Source organism: Argopecten irradians, chromosome 15 (assembly GCF_041381155.1).
Source record: "Argopecten irradians isolate NY chromosome 15, Ai_NY, whole genome shotgun sequence".
NCBI classification, from domain to species: domain Eukaryota; kingdom Metazoa; phylum Mollusca; class Bivalvia; order Pectinida; family Pectinidae; genus Argopecten; species Argopecten irradians.
Genome location: NC_091148.1, coordinates 17,920,565 through 17,939,991, shown reverse-complemented (window position 1 = coordinate 17,939,991; position 19,427 = coordinate 17,920,565). Strand labels below are relative to the sequence as shown.

At 36.9% G+C, this 19,427-nt stretch overlaps 2 protein-coding genes across 7 annotated transcripts in view; one reads left to right on the top strand and one right to left on the bottom strand.

Moving 5' to 3' along the window:
- Positions 1 to 366: 366 nt before the first annotated feature.
- LOC138309446 (beta-1,4-galactosyltransferase 6-like) lies at positions 367 to 8,609 on the bottom strand. Its single transcript, XM_069250642.1, has 7 exons — positions 8,332 to 8,609; positions 5,575 to 5,807; positions 5,029 to 5,219; positions 3,300 to 3,422; positions 2,587 to 2,682; positions 2,173 to 2,329; positions 367 to 1,257 (listed from the first exon to the last, which is right to left on the bottom strand). Exons 1-7 carry the CDS (start codon positions 8,570 to 8,572, stop codon positions 1,120 to 1,122), a joined length of 1,179 nt encoding a protein of 392 aa, XP_069106743.1. The 5' UTR covers positions 8,573 to 8,609; the 3' UTR covers positions 367 to 1,119.
- A 665-nt stretch (positions 8,610 to 9,274) lies between these two features.
- Positions 9,275 to 19,427, top strand: part of LOC138309714 (protein PHTF2-like) — a 28,240-nt gene continuing 18,087 nt past the window's right edge. For 5 of the 6 annotated variants that reach the window (XR_011206313.1, XM_069250936.1, XM_069250934.1 and 2 more), the window contains exons 1-7: positions 9,275 to 9,451; positions 11,013 to 11,285; positions 12,044 to 12,100; positions 12,830 to 12,899; positions 13,297 to 13,393; positions 15,381 to 15,495; positions 19,093 to 19,241. Coding sequence is in view for 5 of the 6 variants with exons in the window: in XM_069250936.1 (XP_069107037.1) it covers positions 11,244 to 11,285; positions 12,044 to 12,100; positions 12,830 to 12,899; positions 13,297 to 13,393; positions 15,381 to 15,495; positions 19,093 to 19,241 (530 nt within the window). In the remaining variant the exon portion in view is untranslated. Of the gene's footprint in view, positions 9,468 to 11,012; positions 11,286 to 12,043; positions 12,101 to 12,829; positions 12,900 to 13,296; positions 13,394 to 15,380; positions 15,496 to 19,092; positions 19,242 to 19,427 lie in introns of all 6 variants that reach the window. The other variant, XM_069250933.1, reaches the window with a different exon arrangement.

Sequence of the window (19,427 nt, the reverse complement as noted above, 5' to 3'; positions counted from 1 at the left end):
AGTCATCTGGCTTGTGTTCTAAGGCCCATAAGGTCACCAAAGGTAAGGTCACCAAAGGTCATCTGACTACTGTAGTATACTAAGGTTGTAAGGTCACCAAAGGTCATCTGACCACTGTAGTATACTAAGGTTGTAAGGTCACCAAAGGTCATCTGACTACTGTAGTATACTAAGGTTGTAAGGTCACCAAAGGTCATCTGACTACTGTAGTATACTAAGGTTGTAAGGTCACCAAAGGTCATCTGACTACTGTAGTATACTAAGGTTGTAAGGTCACCAAAGGTCATCTGACCACTGTAGTATACTAAGGTTGTAAGGTCACCAAAGGTCATCTGACTACTGTAGTATACTAAGGTTGTAAGGTCAACAAAGGTCATCTGACTACTGTAGTATACTAAGGTTTAAAGGCCATTAAAGGTCATCTTACTACTGTAGTATACTAAGGTTGTAAGATCACCAAAGGTCATCTGACTACTGTAGTATACTAAGGTTGTAAGGTCACCAAAGGTCATCTGACTACTGTAGTATACTAAGGTTGTAAGGTCACCAAAGGTCATCTGACTACTGTAGTATACTAAGGTTGTAAGGTCACCAAAGGTCATCTGACTACTGTAGTATACTAAGGTTGTAAGGTCACCAAAGGTCATCTGACCACTGTAGTATACTAAGGTTGTAAGGTCACCAAAGGTCATCTGACTACTGTAGTATGCAAAGGTTGTAAGGTCACCAAAGGTCATCTGACCACTGTAGAATACTAAGGTTTTAAGGCCACTAAAGGTCGTGTTTGGTGCCCTTGGCAACTTTGTTGTCCTAGATAATATCCCATGTGTCAAAAATTGTGTTTGATATTTTGTATTTGTTTGGCGCACCATATAAATTTGGCGCTAAACATAATGCTCTAGATGAATCACTTGCTCCCTATAGAATGTCCAATATTCTGCTCACAATTAAGTTGGTGTCCCGATCATCCATATTTTCATATCGAAGCTCCAATCATTGCTTGGCTTCTCAGGACATGTATTACACGTGTATTACATTAGTAGTAGAATGAAAATGTACGCAATGAGCTATTTGGCGTCGCGGCGCCAATCCGGCACCAAATAATGCCTTTCAGAGACGCTAGAGAGCTACCGCTGTAGTTGAATATCTAATCCCTGGTGGTGTCATGCGCGGGAAATCCCGATGATTATACGATTGGTGATGTTTGCTGTGTACAATACCCGAGGCATGTTTGTTTCTCGGTAAGTTTTTAAGAGCCTGGAACGATAAACAAATTTTGATTATAAATAAAGAAACGGGTTAAAAAACCCAGAAAAGACAGATAAAAATGTACTAAGGAACTACTAGAATACTGACACTGATCAAAACATTGTTTTTCTATGCAAAAGGATTTCGTTTACATGAAATAATGATTCGTTCCTACACAATGATATTTCATTTACGCGCAATTAGTTTTCGTTTCGTATACATTTGTATCTACATAACTTTGGATTTAATCTGTAAAGTCTGGTTGCGTCTACGTACACAAGTGTCTATTTTGCCTAGCTACCACGGCAACCGTAGTCACCATTTTTATTCTGTCTAAAACCAAAACAGGGATTAAATACAAGTATTAGTCTTCATTTTGACTTTATTTGGTAGGTTGAACGCAGTTAGTAACGAACATATTATATGGAGTGCATTAAATGCACGATATGAACTTTCGTTTTAGCTATCTCCCGAAATTAGGAATAAATGAGTATCTCAGAAAATGATGAGTAAATTTGTATCTCGGGCAATTACGCGCTAATATGTATCTCGGGCAATTACGCGTTAATATGTATCTCGGGCAATTACGCGTTGATATGTATCCTGGGCAATTACGCGTTAATACATACATTGTATCTCGGGCAATTACGCGTTAATATGTATCTCGGGCAATTACGCGTTAATATGTATCTCGGGCAATTACGCGTTAATATGTATCTCGGGCAATTACGCGTTGATATGTATCTCGGGCAATTACGCGTTGATATGTATCCTGGGCAATTACGCGTTAATACATACATTGTATCTCGGGCAATTACGCGTTAATATGTATCTCGGGCAATTACGCGTTGATATGTATCTCGGGCAATTACGCATAATTAATATCTCGCGAAAATAAACGGGTTTACGGTATGTGGTACTCACCTGTAAGACCTTATCCTCGTGCACACGGACATATAGCCAAGTATACAGCTTCCGCTCCTCACGAAGTACAAGTGTGTATTTATCGCCCAGGGTAGTCAGGCCGTCATTTGCATCCTGATTCTTGACCTTTTTTAAAAGTATTTTGCTGGTTTCTTTGCTAATTTCGGAAGAAGAAAAAATATCTTAATGGTCCTTTGCTAGATATGGAACAAATCAAAATACAGGAAGTCGAATTAGAAAAAGATCTCTTCATTTTTTCTTTTCTTTTTCTTATTCATCCTCGTAAATTTGTTTTTTGCTTAGATCTTTATATATAAACATTATCATTTTATATAGCTGCCACTTAAATTATCAAACACAGTTTTTTCTTTATACTTCAATTCAAATTTATATCATGGTGATGTAACTACGAACCTTAACGCTGTTTGATTTTTCCGTTCATGCAGGAGAGTCGTTATGTGACCTACGTCTTTGGAGGGTCGCGACACTCGGTAGCCATGTTTACGGAATCTGGAAATAAAATAATAGATAGACATATAGACAATTTTCTTTTACTGCAAAATGTGTGTGTTTTTCCCCTTGGTATTACAACATATTTGATTTAACAAAAAAAGAAACAACAAGTAAAACGACCCAGAAGTGGAGAACTAGTTAAAGACGGCCACAGTGAGTCAGAATGGGAGAAGTAACGATAAAATGTCAGACACTTTTACCATTATATTACCATGTTCACAACAGTGGGACAAAATAAAAGGTCACTATTGAGAGAAGGGAGATAACTCTTACCGATCGTATAATGTTAGCATTGAGAGAAGGGAGATAACTCTTACCTGTCGTAAAAGGTCAGCATTGAGTGAAGGGAGATAATTCTTATATGCCGTAATTATGCCAGAGTATTGATTGAAAGGAGATAATTCTGAACTGTCGTAAATGTCCAGCATTGAGCGAAGAGAGATAACTCTTATCAGTTGTATAATGTCAACATTGAGTGAAGGCAGATAAATCTTGTATAAGGTCAACATTGAGTGAAGGCAGATAACTCTTGTATAAGGTCAGCATTGTGTGCAGGGAGATAACTCTTACCTGTCGTAAATGGTCAGCATTGAGTGAAGGGAGATAACTCTTACCTGTCGTATAAGTCATCGTCCTCACCTCCCCAGAGGTATATAGAATTGGAGTAACCATTCGCACTTATAAATTGCCGGTATGTAACACTCAAAATCCCTCCTATTAGCTGTTTATACAAAAGGCTGCAACAAATTATGATATTTAATGAGTATTATTTAAGACAGTTATTTCTTTCTTTTTGTAGAAGAATACCTTTTATTTAAAAATGCACCACCGCTGACAAATGGTATTTTTTCACTATCAAAAACAGGAGCAGACGATTCAGTATTTTTCTTCAGTTATAAAAGTTACTTACTTTACATCATTACCACCATGGAAAAGTTTGAGCTTCTAATTTTACTCCAAGTTAAAAATATGAAAAATTATTAATTGTATCCGGAAAAAAATCCGTGGCACATATATCATATATCCTATATGGAATGAAGTAATGATTGCGCATGCACCAAAGGCGAAATAAATTATCTTGTTATTTTTTGTGTTAATTAGGCATATATATACACGATTAAACACCAATTATTGTTCAAAAGATGAATATCATTTATGTTCTGTCGGCTGTGGAGCATCTTTGATAACACCAATAAACTTACATATTATCATCAATTTATTCTTCGATTCACGTGTAATCTACCGATTGCGAGTGTGAGTATTGATTTTAAAGGAGTTTTTTGCACTTATGTATATTAGAACGTATATTTACTTGCGTGTTTTCAAAAGCGTGTTATCCTCTTACGCGTTACTAAAAGCGTTTTCTCTCCCCACTGACGTGTGATTAAAGTAAGCCATTCCCCACTTACATGTTAATGAATGCCTGTTTTTTCTACTTACGTGTAATAAAAGACGTGTTTTCTACTTACGTGTAATTACATGCGTATTTCTTTCTATTTACGTGTAATTGAATTTGTTTTTTTCTACTTACCTCTAATTGAATGGGTTTTTTTTTACAACTTAAGTGTAATTGAATGTGTGTGTTTTTTTACTACTAACATGTAATTGAATGTGTGGTTTTTTTTTACTACTTACGTCTAATTGAATGTGTTTTTTTTTTCTACTTACGTCTAATTGAATGTGTGGTTTTTTTTTACTACTTACGTCTAATTGAATGGGTTTTTTTTTACTACTTAAGTGTAATTGAATGTGTTTTTTTTTTTACTACTTAAGTGTAATTGAATGTGTGTGTTTTTTTTACTACTAACATGTAATTGAATATGTTTTTTTTTACTTACGTGTAACTGAATATGTATTTTTTTCTACTTACGTGTAATTGAATGTGTGTTTTTTTTTCTTCATACGTGTAATTGAATGTGGTTTTTTCTTTCTACTTACGTGTAATTGAATGCGTGTTTTTTTTTCTACTTACGTGTAATTGAATGTTTTTTTCTGCTTACGTGTTCTTGAATATGTGTTTTTTTTTCTACTTAGGTGTAATTGAATGTGTTTTATTTTTCTTCATACGTGTAATTGAATGTTTTTTTTAACTTACGTGTAATTGAATGCGTGTTTTTTTCTGCTTACGTGTAATTGAATGCGTGGTTTTTTCTACTTACGTGTAATTGAATGCGTGTTTTTTTCTACTTACGTGTAATTGAATGTGTGATTTTTCTACTTACGTGTAATTGAATGTGTGTTTTTTTTCTACATCCTGTAATTAAAGCATTGTTTTTTTTCAACTTACATGTAATTGAATGCGTGTTTTTCCCTACTTACGTTTAATTGAATGAATCTACTTACGTGTAATTAAAGATGTCCACCATAGCCGCTAAGTGACGCACGCTTTGAGCGTCACACTTAAACATGTTTTTGTCATTCTCGATGATCGTGTCTACATCATTAAATACGTAACAGTCGTAACTGTCATTCTTACTGGCTTCCACAAAACCAATGTTACGCATCATTCCTCGATTAAAGTGTTGTCCTGGTGCCTGCAGACATATTCAGATATATATTAAAGAGGATTGTGTACCGCATTTACCGCCTAGAGAACATATAGAATATTAATAAACATACGGAGTTACATGATTAAAGATGGTCCACGATATTTTTACTCTATAAAAAAATGGAGCAGACGAATACTAACAAAAGATTACCGCCATCGAAAAGTGTGAGCTGTTTATTTTACTTCAAGATAAAACTAGAAATATAGTTGAAAATCGGTGACAAAAAAAATACGTAAAATCCACTGGGAAACTTTTTCTAAAAATATCATAATATGGGTGAAATATACCTATACCCATATAGTCTATGAAGCCGGAAAATATCGTAAAATTCTATAATTACCTGTTCTACCAGGAATATAGTGTATTCGAGCTGCTGTCGCTGAAGTTTGGGTACTATATTAGACATGAATATCTTCAGATGGCTGTCCCTGTCTTGGAAGGGTATTATAAAGGCCACTCGGAACTTGGCTTTACATCCTTTGGGTTTCCAGTGCCCTCCTGGCTGTGCATCGTTGAATTTTTCTTCCAGAAATCTCCATTCGTGATAAGTAAAATCTACAGCTTCTCTTCCACCTGTAACATTATCACGTGATTTCATATGTTGATCATCATTGAAATTCGTGATTCATTTACCTTGTTTTCCAATCGTATCCGCTAATGTATTTATATTTTGTAATATTTTTTTTTAAATAAACATGAATATTTATTACTGTAAATCAGTTAATGTCATATGGAGACATATGTCAAGGTGGACCAACAGTCAAGGTCACATGGAGACACGTGACAAGGTGACAGCAACAGTCAAGGTCAAATGGAGACATATGTCAAGGTGGACTAACAGTCAGGGTCACATGGAGACGCATGACAAGATGACAGCAACAGTCAAGTCACATGGAGAGATTACTTCAACATCACATGCATGATAACAGACAAGTTTTCATATCATACATATGTGAGATATACATGATGAGAAGCCGGAAAAGGGTAACATTCTGGAAATAATCCTTGCTGATATCCAAGGTCACTGTTCTACACGGAATATAGTGTATTCGAGCTGCTGTCGCAAGTTTGGGTTATATTGACAAGGTGAATATCTTCAGATGGCTGTCAAGGTCACTTGGAAGGGTGATATATAAAGTGCACACACAAAACTTGTTAATCCACATGGTTTCCAGTGCCCTCCTGGACTAAAGTGACAGCATTTGAATTTAAGGTCCAGAAACATGTCCATTGTGAAAAGTGAAATACACTTTTCTTCCACCTGTAACATGGATCCGGTGAGACTAGGTGACAGCAACATCAAAGTCAAAATGGAGACATTAGTCAAGGTGGACTAACATTCAGTTCACAGTGGATACGCATGAGCAAGATGACACGCAACAGATCAAGGTCACATGGAGACGCATGACAAGATGACAAGATGACAGCAACAGTCAAGGTCAAATGGATACAAGTGACAAGGTAACAGCAACAGTCAAGTCACATGGAGACACGTGACAAGGTGACACCCACAGGCAAGGTCACATGTAGACAAATGTCAAACATTCATGGTCACATGGAGATACGTGACAAGATGACACCAACAGTCAAGGTCAAATGGAGACATATGTCAAGGTGGACTAACTGTCAGGGTCACATGGAGACGCGTGACAAGATAACAGCAACAGTCAAGGTCAAATGGATACAAGTGACAATGTGACACAAACAGTCACGGTCACATGGAGACACGTGCTAAGATAACAGCAACAGTCAAGGTCATATGGATACATATGTCAAGGTGACACAAACAGTCAAGGTCACATGGAGACAGGTGACAAGGTGACACAAACAGTCAAGATCACATGGAGACACGGACAAGTTGACAGCAACAGTCAAGGTTATATGGAGACATATGTCAAGGTGGACCAGCAGTCAAGGTCACATTGAGACACGTGACAAAGTGACAGCAACAGTCAAGATCACATGGAGACACCTGACAAAGTGACAGCAACAGTTAAGGTCACATGAAGACATATGTCAAGATGACACCAACAGTCAAGGTCACATGGAGACACCTGACAAGGTGACACCAACAGTCAAGGTCACATGGAGACACGTGACAAGGTGACACAAACAGTCAAGGTCACATGGAGACACGGACAAGTTGACAGCAACAGTCAAGGTTATATGGAGACATATGTCAAGGTGGACCAGCAGTCAAGGTCACATTGAGACACGTGACAAAGTGACAGCAACAGTCAAGATCACATGGAGACACCTGACAAAGTGACAGCAACAGTTAAGGTCACATGAAGACATATGTCAAGATGACACAAACAGTCAAGGTCACATGGAGACAGGTGACAAGGTGACACCAACAGTCAAGGTCACATGGAGACAGGTGACAAGGTGACACAAACAGTCAAGGTTACATGGAGACACGTGACAAGGTGACAGCAACAGTCAAGGTACATGGAGACACGTGACAAGGTTACACCAACAGTCAAGGTCACATGGAGACAAATGTCAAGATGACACCAACAGTCAAGGTCATATGGAGACACGTGACAAGATGACACCAACAGTCAAGGTTACATGGAGACACCTGACAAGGTTACACCAACAGTCAAGGTCATATGGAGACACGTGACAAGATGACACCAACAGTCAAGGTTACATGGAGACACCTGACAAGGTTACACCAACAGTCAATATCATATGGAGATATATGTCAAGGTGACACCAACAGTCAAGGTCATATGGAGACACGTGACAAGGTGACAGCAACAGTCAAGGTCACATGGAGACATCTGACAAGGTGACGAAAAGGTGGATACTTTGTTAGATCTTACAACATTATATGAATAAAAACAGCTTTCACATATTGCCAGGCTACATAGCATCAAAATACGTCAAATTTGTCACAAACGTTGGCAGATGTATGCCTCAATAAACTCAGTAAAACTAGTTTTGAACAAGAAAAGCAAAACAATCACAACTTACGATTTGAATTACTACATTTCCATATTTAAACCATTTAACAGATATATTTACTTAAAAAATTCAATTTGTTTGTAAAGTCGAGAATATATTCTAATGTGTGAAAAAAATCACTTACGAAAATCGGACATGTTTTCACTGCAAATCGGTGCCATCTCTGGTATTCTTTTAGTTGTAGGCAGTGGGGGTGTCGTTTCTGACATGAATCCTTTTGACACACTAAACACATATCTATCGGTAACAGAGTCCTCTCTGTTGGTATATGTCCCAGCCAAACTTCGTCGGTCGTCGTCATTTCTAACGATGAACGATACAGCGACTTGTTGTACGGCAAGTGCAAATAAAATCAAACATAACATTAAAAATATGGACTTCGAATAGAATTGAGAATTTTTTAAAATCCTTCTTTTCCTCATGTTGTTCAACACTTTTTTAAAAATATGTTTGCGAATTTTCAATTTTCCATTGTAAAATGTTTGCAACCAAATATTAAATTTCCATGTCTGAAATGTTTGTATTCAAACTTACACGTAATATAACAACAAGTCAGTTCCATTAGAGTTAGCTCAAGGCATTGCAAGGTGTCTTTATACATTAGCCAGTTGACAATGTCCTTTTCCGATATATTTAATTAAAACAGACCTGCGGCTATAATACCAATATAAATTCTGATGGCAATTAAGTGCAAGTACTTTAACATGAGAGTTTACATATACGTGCAGTACCATATGATGTCATTATTTAGAGAAAGTAGAAAAGTTAGATTCGGACAGTTTATAGAAGTATACATTGTGTAGTCATGTGTTACAAAACATATTATGTAACGGTTAGGCCTCTCCTTGCTTTTCATTTTATCTCTAAAAATATCATAATCCGGCTGATGATATTATTAAAAGATTGGATTCCACTTGTATAATAATGTCTTGATAATATTATTTAATCTGACTAATAAAAAATAAAAATCATAGGAAGTATGATAAACTTTAAAATATCAGCATAGCTGACACGGGATCGAACGGCCACGGAGATAATGGAACTCTTCTTTGTTTGGAGGTAAGAAATCGATATTATGAAAATTGACAGCTGAGTGGGAAAGAAGAAAGGAATCGTGATGCAGGAATTAAAATGTTTCTCCTGATAAAATGACACAAATTTTCACAACACATGCAACAAATTTAATGGATTTTCGATAATCTTCATGACACTCGGGATTAACATCAGGATTAACGACGACTCGGGTAAAATTCCACAAAGGTCATTTCTCCCACAGCTGATCGATGCAGACTGACGTTCAAGTCTAGTTATATAATGTTGTTCACACCGTTGGTACTGGTTGGGTAGACTCTCTCATGAATTTGCTATAGATGTTTCAACAAATCACATAACCATCGATATAATGACTTAAAAGGTGGATCTTAAACCATCAGTTTGCATTCGATCACCATCTGAAAATATTACCATGTGCAACCAGAAACATAGCAGAGTATCCAATCAGCATGTATGTGCTTCTGTTGCGATATGTTAACATTCGTTACATTTAATTCAATCACTGTTAATGGGGATTTCATATACGGTATCATGTAGGCTTAATTGTATGTTTTTAGTTGCCTTTATTTATTGTGATGGGAATTAATATTAAAAACAGAAAAACACCGATGTCATGACTACATTTACTCACAAAATGAACATTCATGTATTTTAAAAGATATAGAGGTTGACTTTAAATACAGCCAATGCAAGTTGTCAAATATACGTAAATTTATTAGTTTTTACTGATGTGGCCTTCACAGGTACATTAGTTGGTCTCGTTAGTCTGGAAATTTGGTCACATTTTGTGATGTCCAGAGGCTCTGAAGTTTCAATTGTAGCAGGATTGGACTGGGTCGATCATCGGTGACCAGTTAGCTCAGTCAATAGAACACTCGGCTAGTGTTCGAAGGGTTCCCGGGTTTCGAATCTCGGTCTGGCCGCTACATTTTCTCCTTTCCTATTACAGAATTGGCGCCCAAACAAAACAAATTCACGGTGGTGAACGTCGTATTTTAGTTTCCAGTGTAAATTTCCATAAACACGTTTCAATTTTTCATTTCCTACTTTTATCGCACAAAATTGGAAAAACACTGTGTTCGTATTATGTGGAGGGAGGAGTTAGTAGCGGGATTGGCGCTTGACTTTAGGCCTAGGTACTCAATTGTTTAGTGTTCAGAGGGTCCCGGGTTAGAATCCTGGTCTGGTCGCTACATTTAGGATTTTTTTATGCTTTAGTGTACAATTGGTTGTTGTTAGATGACAAGTGCTTGTCACTTTACAGGTTTGGTAGGTTATAATGACGTTTTGAAGTGCAATGGTCCCTTCCCCAATAAGTGTACCTGTAACTTTGAATTGCTGAATTTTTTCCAGTTAGAAAATGAACATTTTTCTTATTCTTTCTGACCCGAACCTAGAACATTCATCAAAAACACAAATACATGTATTTTATCTGGAAGATACATGTACCAACACTGTTGCAAATATGTCGGCCTTAAGCTTTGAAACAACATTTTGCCTCAGAAGTCGGGTCAAATTGAATCTACACACATGGATTGTTGGAAAGCGACAAGTCATCGCTCTACTTTTGTCACAAACATACAGCGGTGATTCGTGGCTATGAAGAGATTCTAGAATACAGTTGAATTCAATCATTGCCGATTACAGTAAAATTATAATGTGGAAAATATATTCCAACAACAACAATAATGGTTGTAGGATATTTCTGTATTACGTACATTTCAAATTTATCTTTATGATTTGTATTTACAGGTCTTCACAATACAGGAAACCAAGTTATCCAGTAAAAGGGCTGAAAAGTTGTTGTGAGTTTATATTTCACTGTAAACTTATAGAATCAGGAAGAAAATCGAGGGACAACTGATTCCAGTCAAAACAAAGGGGAGACAACCTCCCATCAAGGGAGATAACCTCTTATCAAGGGAGGTAACTACTAATCTGGTGTTGAAGAGGGATATATCAACAGATTGGTATTGGAGAGGAATGGATAGAGTGCATGACTCCGTGGCGTGGTACCAAAAAAAGGTAACAATTAATTTTTCTCTCGTTGACATTTTTTTGACCGTAACAGCACTTACTTTTTTGGTTTGTATGAATTCAAATTACACTGCCTTGTACTAGGAATCAGACCTGAGACATGTAGATTATTAATCTCATGCTCAGTTGATCAAGGTAAAAAGGAAGATTAACTCCTGTGTCAAGTATCTTTACATTATTTTCACATTATCAAAAACCCACAAGTTTCTCCACATACCAACGTTTGTCACAAGCAATAAAGCGAAGATGTAGCTGGATCACACGGATACAACTAAATCTCAGTAGCGCTGTTCCTGTAAAACATATATAGCAGTGGGAGGGGGGGGGAGGGGGCACTTATATAGCAGTGGGAGGGGGGGAGGGGGGGCACATCAATAGCATTGGTAGATAGGGGACCAGATGAAAGCACGGGGATTGGGGCACTACCCGCACACCTACAGAATATATTTAGAGCAAACACTACCAACCGATAGACATACACCAACACATGTTATTTATTAAAGTGCTGTCACGGGAGGCATTTATGTTTTAATTGAATAGCACTTAGATTTAATACAAAGTTTCTGGTTGATTTTAGACAAAGTGGTAAGATGTCAGAACATCTTAACCAGTCGGCCAAGGCGGCCCCATAGAATTGTACAAAAATTCTCAACTTAAGATGATGAAGTTTAACCATTTATTAATTCAGCATTCTGATCTAAAACCAAATTTCTACCTGAAATTTTAATTTTTTACTTTAATTGCAGATTGGGTCGTACGATAAGCACATATGGGAACAGTCTTCAGAACAAAAGATTCTTAGGGTAAGTATGATAAAAGAATTTATGGTTGAATCTGTATTCTGGTGTCATTTGGAAAATTACTCAAACAATAAACAAAGGTTTATTGGGTTGTAACAAGTACAGGTTATTGTATGGCTTTCGAATAATCATAAGTACTCACTTTTTATTTGTGAGAGGTTTGAAGTATGCAATATGTAGACTACTATGCATATTACTGAAACGTTAATATGAAACTGAGAGTAGAGAATTACCATTTTGTCACCTGCATTGCCTGATCTCCTGATCCATATAGTCGTTCATAGATGTTTATTTACATTTTCACTGCAACCCTATGAACTGCCATCTGCTTATATTGATATCATTATCATTTTGACATCACAATTGCCATGCAAGCAATCACAGAAGGTGTTGAAATGGCTTGATGATTATGAATTTATTCATTATACCAGTAGATGCAAAATTTCAATAAGAAATTGTTATCAAATGTAAATATAAACACTGAACTGCATTCAGTTGACAATTATGAGAGTATGAATGCCAATATGATTCTTCTTTGGGACTCACCAAAATTTTGAGAAACCTTCTATATTTCTTAGTATTGGGACTCATCAAAATTTGAAAATTAGTCTTCTGGACTCGCCTTAAAAAATCCTACATAAGTTGTTGGGCAAATTCAAAATGCTTGAATAATTTATTGTCATGTGTTGTTGTGGTCTGTGATTCCCGATTATTTACTTATTTATAATTTAGAGTATACAACTTGCCCCACGGAGAAGTGTTCGTCAGAAAACAGAACTCATTGATGTAGATCTTGTCAGAGGTAAGGATTAACGTTAGCTTCTCAGTGTAGATGATGATGAGTAGTGTATCACAAGTTGGATTGATATGCGGCTACCTTATATAACCTGAAATCCCAATTCAATAACAGTCACTATGGGAATGTAATGGAGAAGTATTCACTTGCCATGTTTCATATAAGGGGTCGGGGTGCAATGGGGTGTAATTATTAGAGAGCCATTGACTTACAGTTCTTATTCTTTTAGTATTCAAGATAATTAACTTAAATTCTCAGACAACTTGGAAGTGTTGCCGTGGACCTACCAACCTTAGCTGTCAAGGTTGTCTGTACTTGTAACTTGTCAGGTTTGCCCATTAGTGCTATAGACACGAGTATTTAACATATATGATTCTAAAAGATATTTTCGTTCCTGTTTTAGGTTCCACATTTTCCAGAGCCAAACCTCAGGTATCATGGACAAACATCACTCTGAAAGCGATCGTGAAGGTGGTCTTTTTCCCACTGTACTACAAATGGTTTGTATGATATATTCTCTTGAGTGTAAATACAGTCAAACCTGTCTATATAGACCTCCAAAAAGACCAAGTAAAAAGTCTTTATAGTCAAGTGGTCTTTATACAGAGGTTAAATTCTGTTAAATTGACCATTTGGGATCCTTATTAAGCAGGCATTCTTTATACACAGATTAAATTGTGTTAAATTGACCATTTGGAATCCTTATTAAGCAGGCGTTCTTTATACAGAGATTAAATTGTGTTAAATTGACCATTTGGGATCCTTATTAAGCAGGCGTTCTTTATACACAGGTTAAATTGTGTTAAATTGACCATTTGGGATCCTTATTAAGCAGGCGTTCTTTATACACAGGTTAAATTGTGTTAAATTGACCATTTGGGATCCTTATTAAGCAGGCGTTCTTTATACAGAGTGTTAAATTGTGTTACATTGACCATTTGGGATCCTTATTAAGCAGGCGTTCTTTATACACAGGTTAAATTACAGGTTAAATTGTGTTAAATTGACCATTTGGGATCCTTATTAAGCAGGCGTTCTTTATACAGAGATTAAATTGTGTTAAATTGACCATTTGGGATCCTTATTAAGCAGGCGTTCTTTATACAGAGATTAAATTGTGTTAAAATTGACCATTTTGGATCATTAATTGACATTTTGGATCCTTATTAAGCAGGCGTTCTTTATACAGAGATTAAATTGTGTTAAATTGACCATTTGGAATCCTTATTAAGCAGGCATTCTTTATACAGAGATTAAATTGTGTTAAATTGACCATTTGGGATCCTTATTAAGCAGACGTTCTTTATACAGAGATTAAATTGTGTTAAATCGATCATTTGGGATCCTTATTAAGCAGGCGTTCTTTATACAGACATTAGATTGTATTAAATTGACCATTTGGGATCCTTATTAAGCAGGCGTTCTTTATACACAGATCAAATTGTGTTAAATTGACTATTTGGGATCTTATTAAGTAGGCCTTCTTTATACAGTGGTGAGGTCTGACTTAGAATTATGAAATATAGAGGGATACAACAGTTGACAAGTTGTTACTTAGATAGTTTTTCTCTCATCCCATGTTTGAGATCAATGTGTGAGGCTGTAGTGCCAAATGATGAAGACGTCCAGATATCATTGTAATACAAAAATACCTCAAGCCCTTCACCTCTTGGTTACGAGTTTGAATTCCATGTGGGGCAGGTACTGACTGCTAGTCGGTGGGTTTTTTCGGATAATCTGGCTTCTGTTTTCTCCAACAATAAACCTAGCACGTCCTTAAATGACCTTGACTGTAAGTAGGATGTTAATATTATCAAACCAAACCAAATAGACCTTCATCTTCTACAGAAAAAGAAAAGGTGTCATGAATGCAGTAAATGAAAAACCAGCTATTTAGTTTTATCATAATGATACCAAGGGCAATAACTCTTTGTTTTCCTTTCCCCCTAGATAGTTAAATTTTTTTATTTGAGTTTTAAGGCCCATCGACAACTAAGGTCATTTAGGGCCATAGATGGTTACACCAGGTGTCACTAAAGATGTTGCATCCCTCAGGTTACTGCTAATTATGATACCAAGGGCAATAACTCTTGTTTTCCTTCCCCCAGATGGTTACACCAGGTGTCACTAAAGATGTTGCATCCCTCAGGTTACTGCTAATTTTGATTTTAAGGGCAATAACTCTTGTTTTCCTTTCCCCCAGGTGGTTACAGCAGATGTTACTAAAGATGTTGTATCCCTCAGGTTATTGCTAATTATGATTTCAAGGGCAATAACTCTTGTTTTCCTTTCTCCCAGGTGGTTACAGCAAATGCCACTAAAAATGTTGTATCCCTCAGGTTATTGCTAATTATGATTTCAAGGGCAATAACTCTTGTTTTCCTTTCCCCCAGGTGGTTACAGCAAATGCCACTAAAAATGTTGTATCCCTCAGGTTATTGCTAATTATGATTTCAAAGCAATAACTCTTGTTTTCCTTCCCCCCAGGTGGTTACAGCAGATGCCACTAAAGATGTTCATATTCCTGATGGTGCTGTTCGTCATGCAGATTATCAGCCTCATCATCTTCTTCAGGAATGTAGGAGGAAGTATAATGAAAGATGTAAGTGACGATAAGGAAGGAAAAAGAAAGAAAAAAAACCCAGATGTTTCCATGGGGAATAACAAAAACGTTTTTCAAAGATGTATTTGTCAAAAAAAATTTCAGTTAAAATTTCAGTTTAAGCTACATGTGATTCCATGAAAGATCCTTAGTAAAACGTTCTATGTTAATAACATCATACTATTCCCTGACACGAGTAGGCATTGCCTGTATAAAAGGTTCTATGTTAACCATATTATACGTTTTCCCTACAGGAGCTGACTCTATCTGAGGTTGTGATCCCTACCTTACTGATGTTCTGTATATAAGGTTCAATGTTAACTATATTATACGTTTTCCCTACAGGAGCTGACTCTATCTGAGGTTGTGATCCCTGCCCAACAGATGTTCTGTATATAAGGTTCAATGTTAACAATATTATACGTTTTCCCTACAGGAGCTGACTCTATCTGAGGTTGTGATCCCTGCCTTACTGATGTTCTGTATATAAGGTTCAATGTTAACAATATTATATGTTTTCCCTACAGGAGCTGACTCTATCTGAGGTTGTGATCCCTGCCTTACTGATGTTCTGTATATAAGGTTCAATGTTAACAATATTATATGTTTTCCCTACAGGAGCTGACTCTATCTGAGGTTGTGATCCCTGCCTTACTGATGTTCTGTATATAAGGTTCAATGTTAACAATATTATATTTTTTCCCTACAGGAGCTGACTCTATCTGAGGTTGTGATCCCTGCCCAACTGATGTTCTGTATATAAGGTTCAATGTTAACAATATTATACGTTTTCCCTACAGGAGCTGACTCTATCTGAGGTTGTGATCCCTGCCTTACTGATGTTCTGTATATAAGGTTCAATGTTAACAATATTATATGTTTTCCCTTACAGGAGCTGACTCTATCTGAGGTTGTGATCCCTGCCTTACTGATGTTCTGTATATAAGGTTCAATGTTAACAATATTATATGTTTTCCCTACAGGAGCTGACTCTATCTGAGGTTGTGATCCCTGCCTTACTGATGTTCTGTATATAAGGTTCAATGTGTTAACAATATTATACGTTTTCCCTACAGGAGCTGACTCTATCTGAGGTTGTGATCCCTGCCTTACTGATGTTCTGTATATAAGGTTCAATGTTAACAATATTATATGTTTTCCCTACAGGAGCTGACTCTATCTGAGGTTGTGATCCCTGCCTTACTGATGTTCTGTATATAAGGTTCAATGTTAACAATATTATATGTTTTCCCTACAGGAGCTGACTCTATCTGAGGTTGTGATCCCTGCCTTACTGATGTTCTGTATATAAGGTGTTAACAATATTATACGTTTTCCCTAAGGAGCTGACTCTATCTGAGGTTGTGATCCCTGCCTTACTGATGTTCTGTATATAAGGTTCAATGTTAACAATATTATATGTTTTCCTACAGGAGCTGACTCTATCTGAGGTTGTGATCCCTGCCTTACTGATGTTCTGTATATAAGGTTCAATGTTAACAATATTATACGTTTTCCCTACAGGAGCTGACTCTATCTGAGGTTGTGATCCCCGCCTTACTGATGTTCTGTATATAAGGTTCAATGTTAACAATATTATACGTTTTCCCTACAGGAGCTGACTCTATCTGAGGTTGTGATCCCTGCCTTACTGATGTTCTGTATATAAGGTTCAATGTTAACAATATTATACGTTTTCCCTACAGGAGCTGACTCTATCTGAGGTTGTGATCCCTGCCTTACTGATGTTCTGTATATAAGGTTCAATGTTAACAATATTATACGTTTTCCCTACAGGAGCTGACTCTATCTGAGGTTGTGATCCCTGCCCAAATGATGTTCTGTATATAAGGTTCAATGTTAACAATATTATACGTTTTCCCTACAGGAGCTGACTCTATCTGAGGTTGTGATCCCCGCCTTACTGATGTTCTGTATATAAGGTTCAATGTTAACAATATTATACGTTTTCCCTACAGGAGCTGACTCTATCTGAGGTTGTGATCCCTGCCTTACTGATGTTCTGTATATAAGGTTCAATGTTAACAATATTATACGTTTTCCCTACAGGAGCTGACTCTATCTGAGGTTGTGATCCCTGCCTTACTGATGATGTTCTGTATATAAGGTTCAATGTTAACAATATTATATGTTTTCCCTACAGGAGCTGACTCTATCTGAGGTTGTGATCCCTGCCTTACTGATGTTCTGTATATAAGGTTCAATGTTAACAATATTATATGTTTTCCCTACAGGAGCTGACTCTATCTGAGGTTGTGATCCCTGCCTTACTGATGTTCTGTATATAAGGTTCAATGTTAACAATATTATATGTTTTCCCTACAGGAGCTGACTCTATCTGAGGTTGTGATCCCTGCCTTACTGATGTTCTGTATATAAGGTTCAATGTTAACAATATTATACGTTTTCCCTACAGGAGCTGACTCTATCTGAGGTTGTGATCCCCGCCTTACTGATGTTCTGTATATAAGGTTCAATGTTAACAATATTATACGTTTTCCCTACAGGAGCTGACTCTATCTGAGGTTGTGATCCCCGCCTTACTGATGTTCTGTATATAAGGTTCAATGTTAACAATATTATACGTTTTCCCTACAGGAGCTGACTCTATCTGAGGTTGTGATCCCTGCCTTACTGATGTTCTGTATATAAGGTTCAATGTTAACAATATTATACGTTTTCCCTACAGGAGCTGACTCTATCTGAGGTTGTGATCCCTGCCTTACTGATGTTCTGTATATAAGGTTCAATGTTAACAATATTATACGTTTTCCCTACAGGAGCTGACTCTATCTGAGGTTGTGATCCCGCCTTACTGATGTTCTGTATATAAGGTTCAATGTTAACAATATTATACGTTTTCCCTACAGGAGCTGACTCTATCTGAGGTTGTGATCCCTGCCTTACTGATGTTCTGTATATAAGGTTCAATGTTAACAATATTATACGTTTTCCCTACAGGAGCTGACTCTATCTGAGGTTGTGATCCCCGCCTTACTGATGTTCTGTATATAAGGTTCAATGTTAACTATATTATACGTTTTCCCTACTGGAGCTGACTCTATCTGAGGTTGTGATCCCTGCCTTATTGATGTTCTGTATATAAGGTTCAATGTTAACAATACTATACGTTTTCCCTACAGGAGCTGACTCTATCTGAGGTTGTGATCCCCGCCTTACTGATGTTCTGTATATAAGGTTCAATGTTAACAATATTATACGTTTTCCCTACAGGAGCTGACTCTATCTGAGGTTGTGATCCCCGCCTTACTGATGTTCTGTATATAAGGTTCAATGTTAACTATATTATACGTTTTCCCTACAGGAGCTGACTCTATCCGAGGTTGTGATCCCTGCCTTACTGATGTTCTGTATATAAGGTTCAATGTTAACAATATTATACGTTTTCCCTACTGGAGCTGACTCTATCTGAGGTTGTGATCCCTGCCTTTCAATGTTAACAATATTATATGTTTTCCCTACAGGAGCTGACTCTATCCAAGGTTGTGATCCCTGCCTTACTGATGTTCTGTATATAAGGTTCAATGTTAACAATATTATTTGTTTTCCCTACAGGAGCTGACTCTATCTGAGGTTGTGATTCCCGCCTTACTGATGTTAATACTTGGACAGATACATTCCCAGACCGTCCTCTCACACTTCTCACACCGATCTCAACACCGGGACAACAAACTGGCCCGCAAATCCTCCACAGGACTCATCAGGTACACAATTATAACAATATGTAGTAGCTTGTGGCTACCTCACCAGATGTACTTATATATAGACACACAGGAAAATATGATGTTTATTTTCTGTATCATGTTCTTGTCTTATGCAGTGGCCCTTAGTAGCAATCTGATTAAAATACACATCTTTATTAACACTTTTGTTTCATAAAGGATCTGACA

Bases quoted from the DNA above. Each gene is read 5' to 3' on its own strand.
- LOC138309446 (XM_069250642.1), bottom strand. From the start codon at position 8,572: ATGTTATGTTTGATTTTATTTGCACTTGCCGTACAACAAGTCGCTGTA. The intron at 3,423-5,028 runs GTAAGTAGATTC...AATTTGTTGCAG, and splicing joins GTGGACATCTTTAATTACAC to CCTTTTGTATAAACAGCTAA. The intron at 2,330-2,586 runs GTTCGTAGTTAC...TTCCGAAATTAG, and splicing joins AAAAATCAAACAGCGTTAAG to CAAAGAAACCAGCAAAATAC.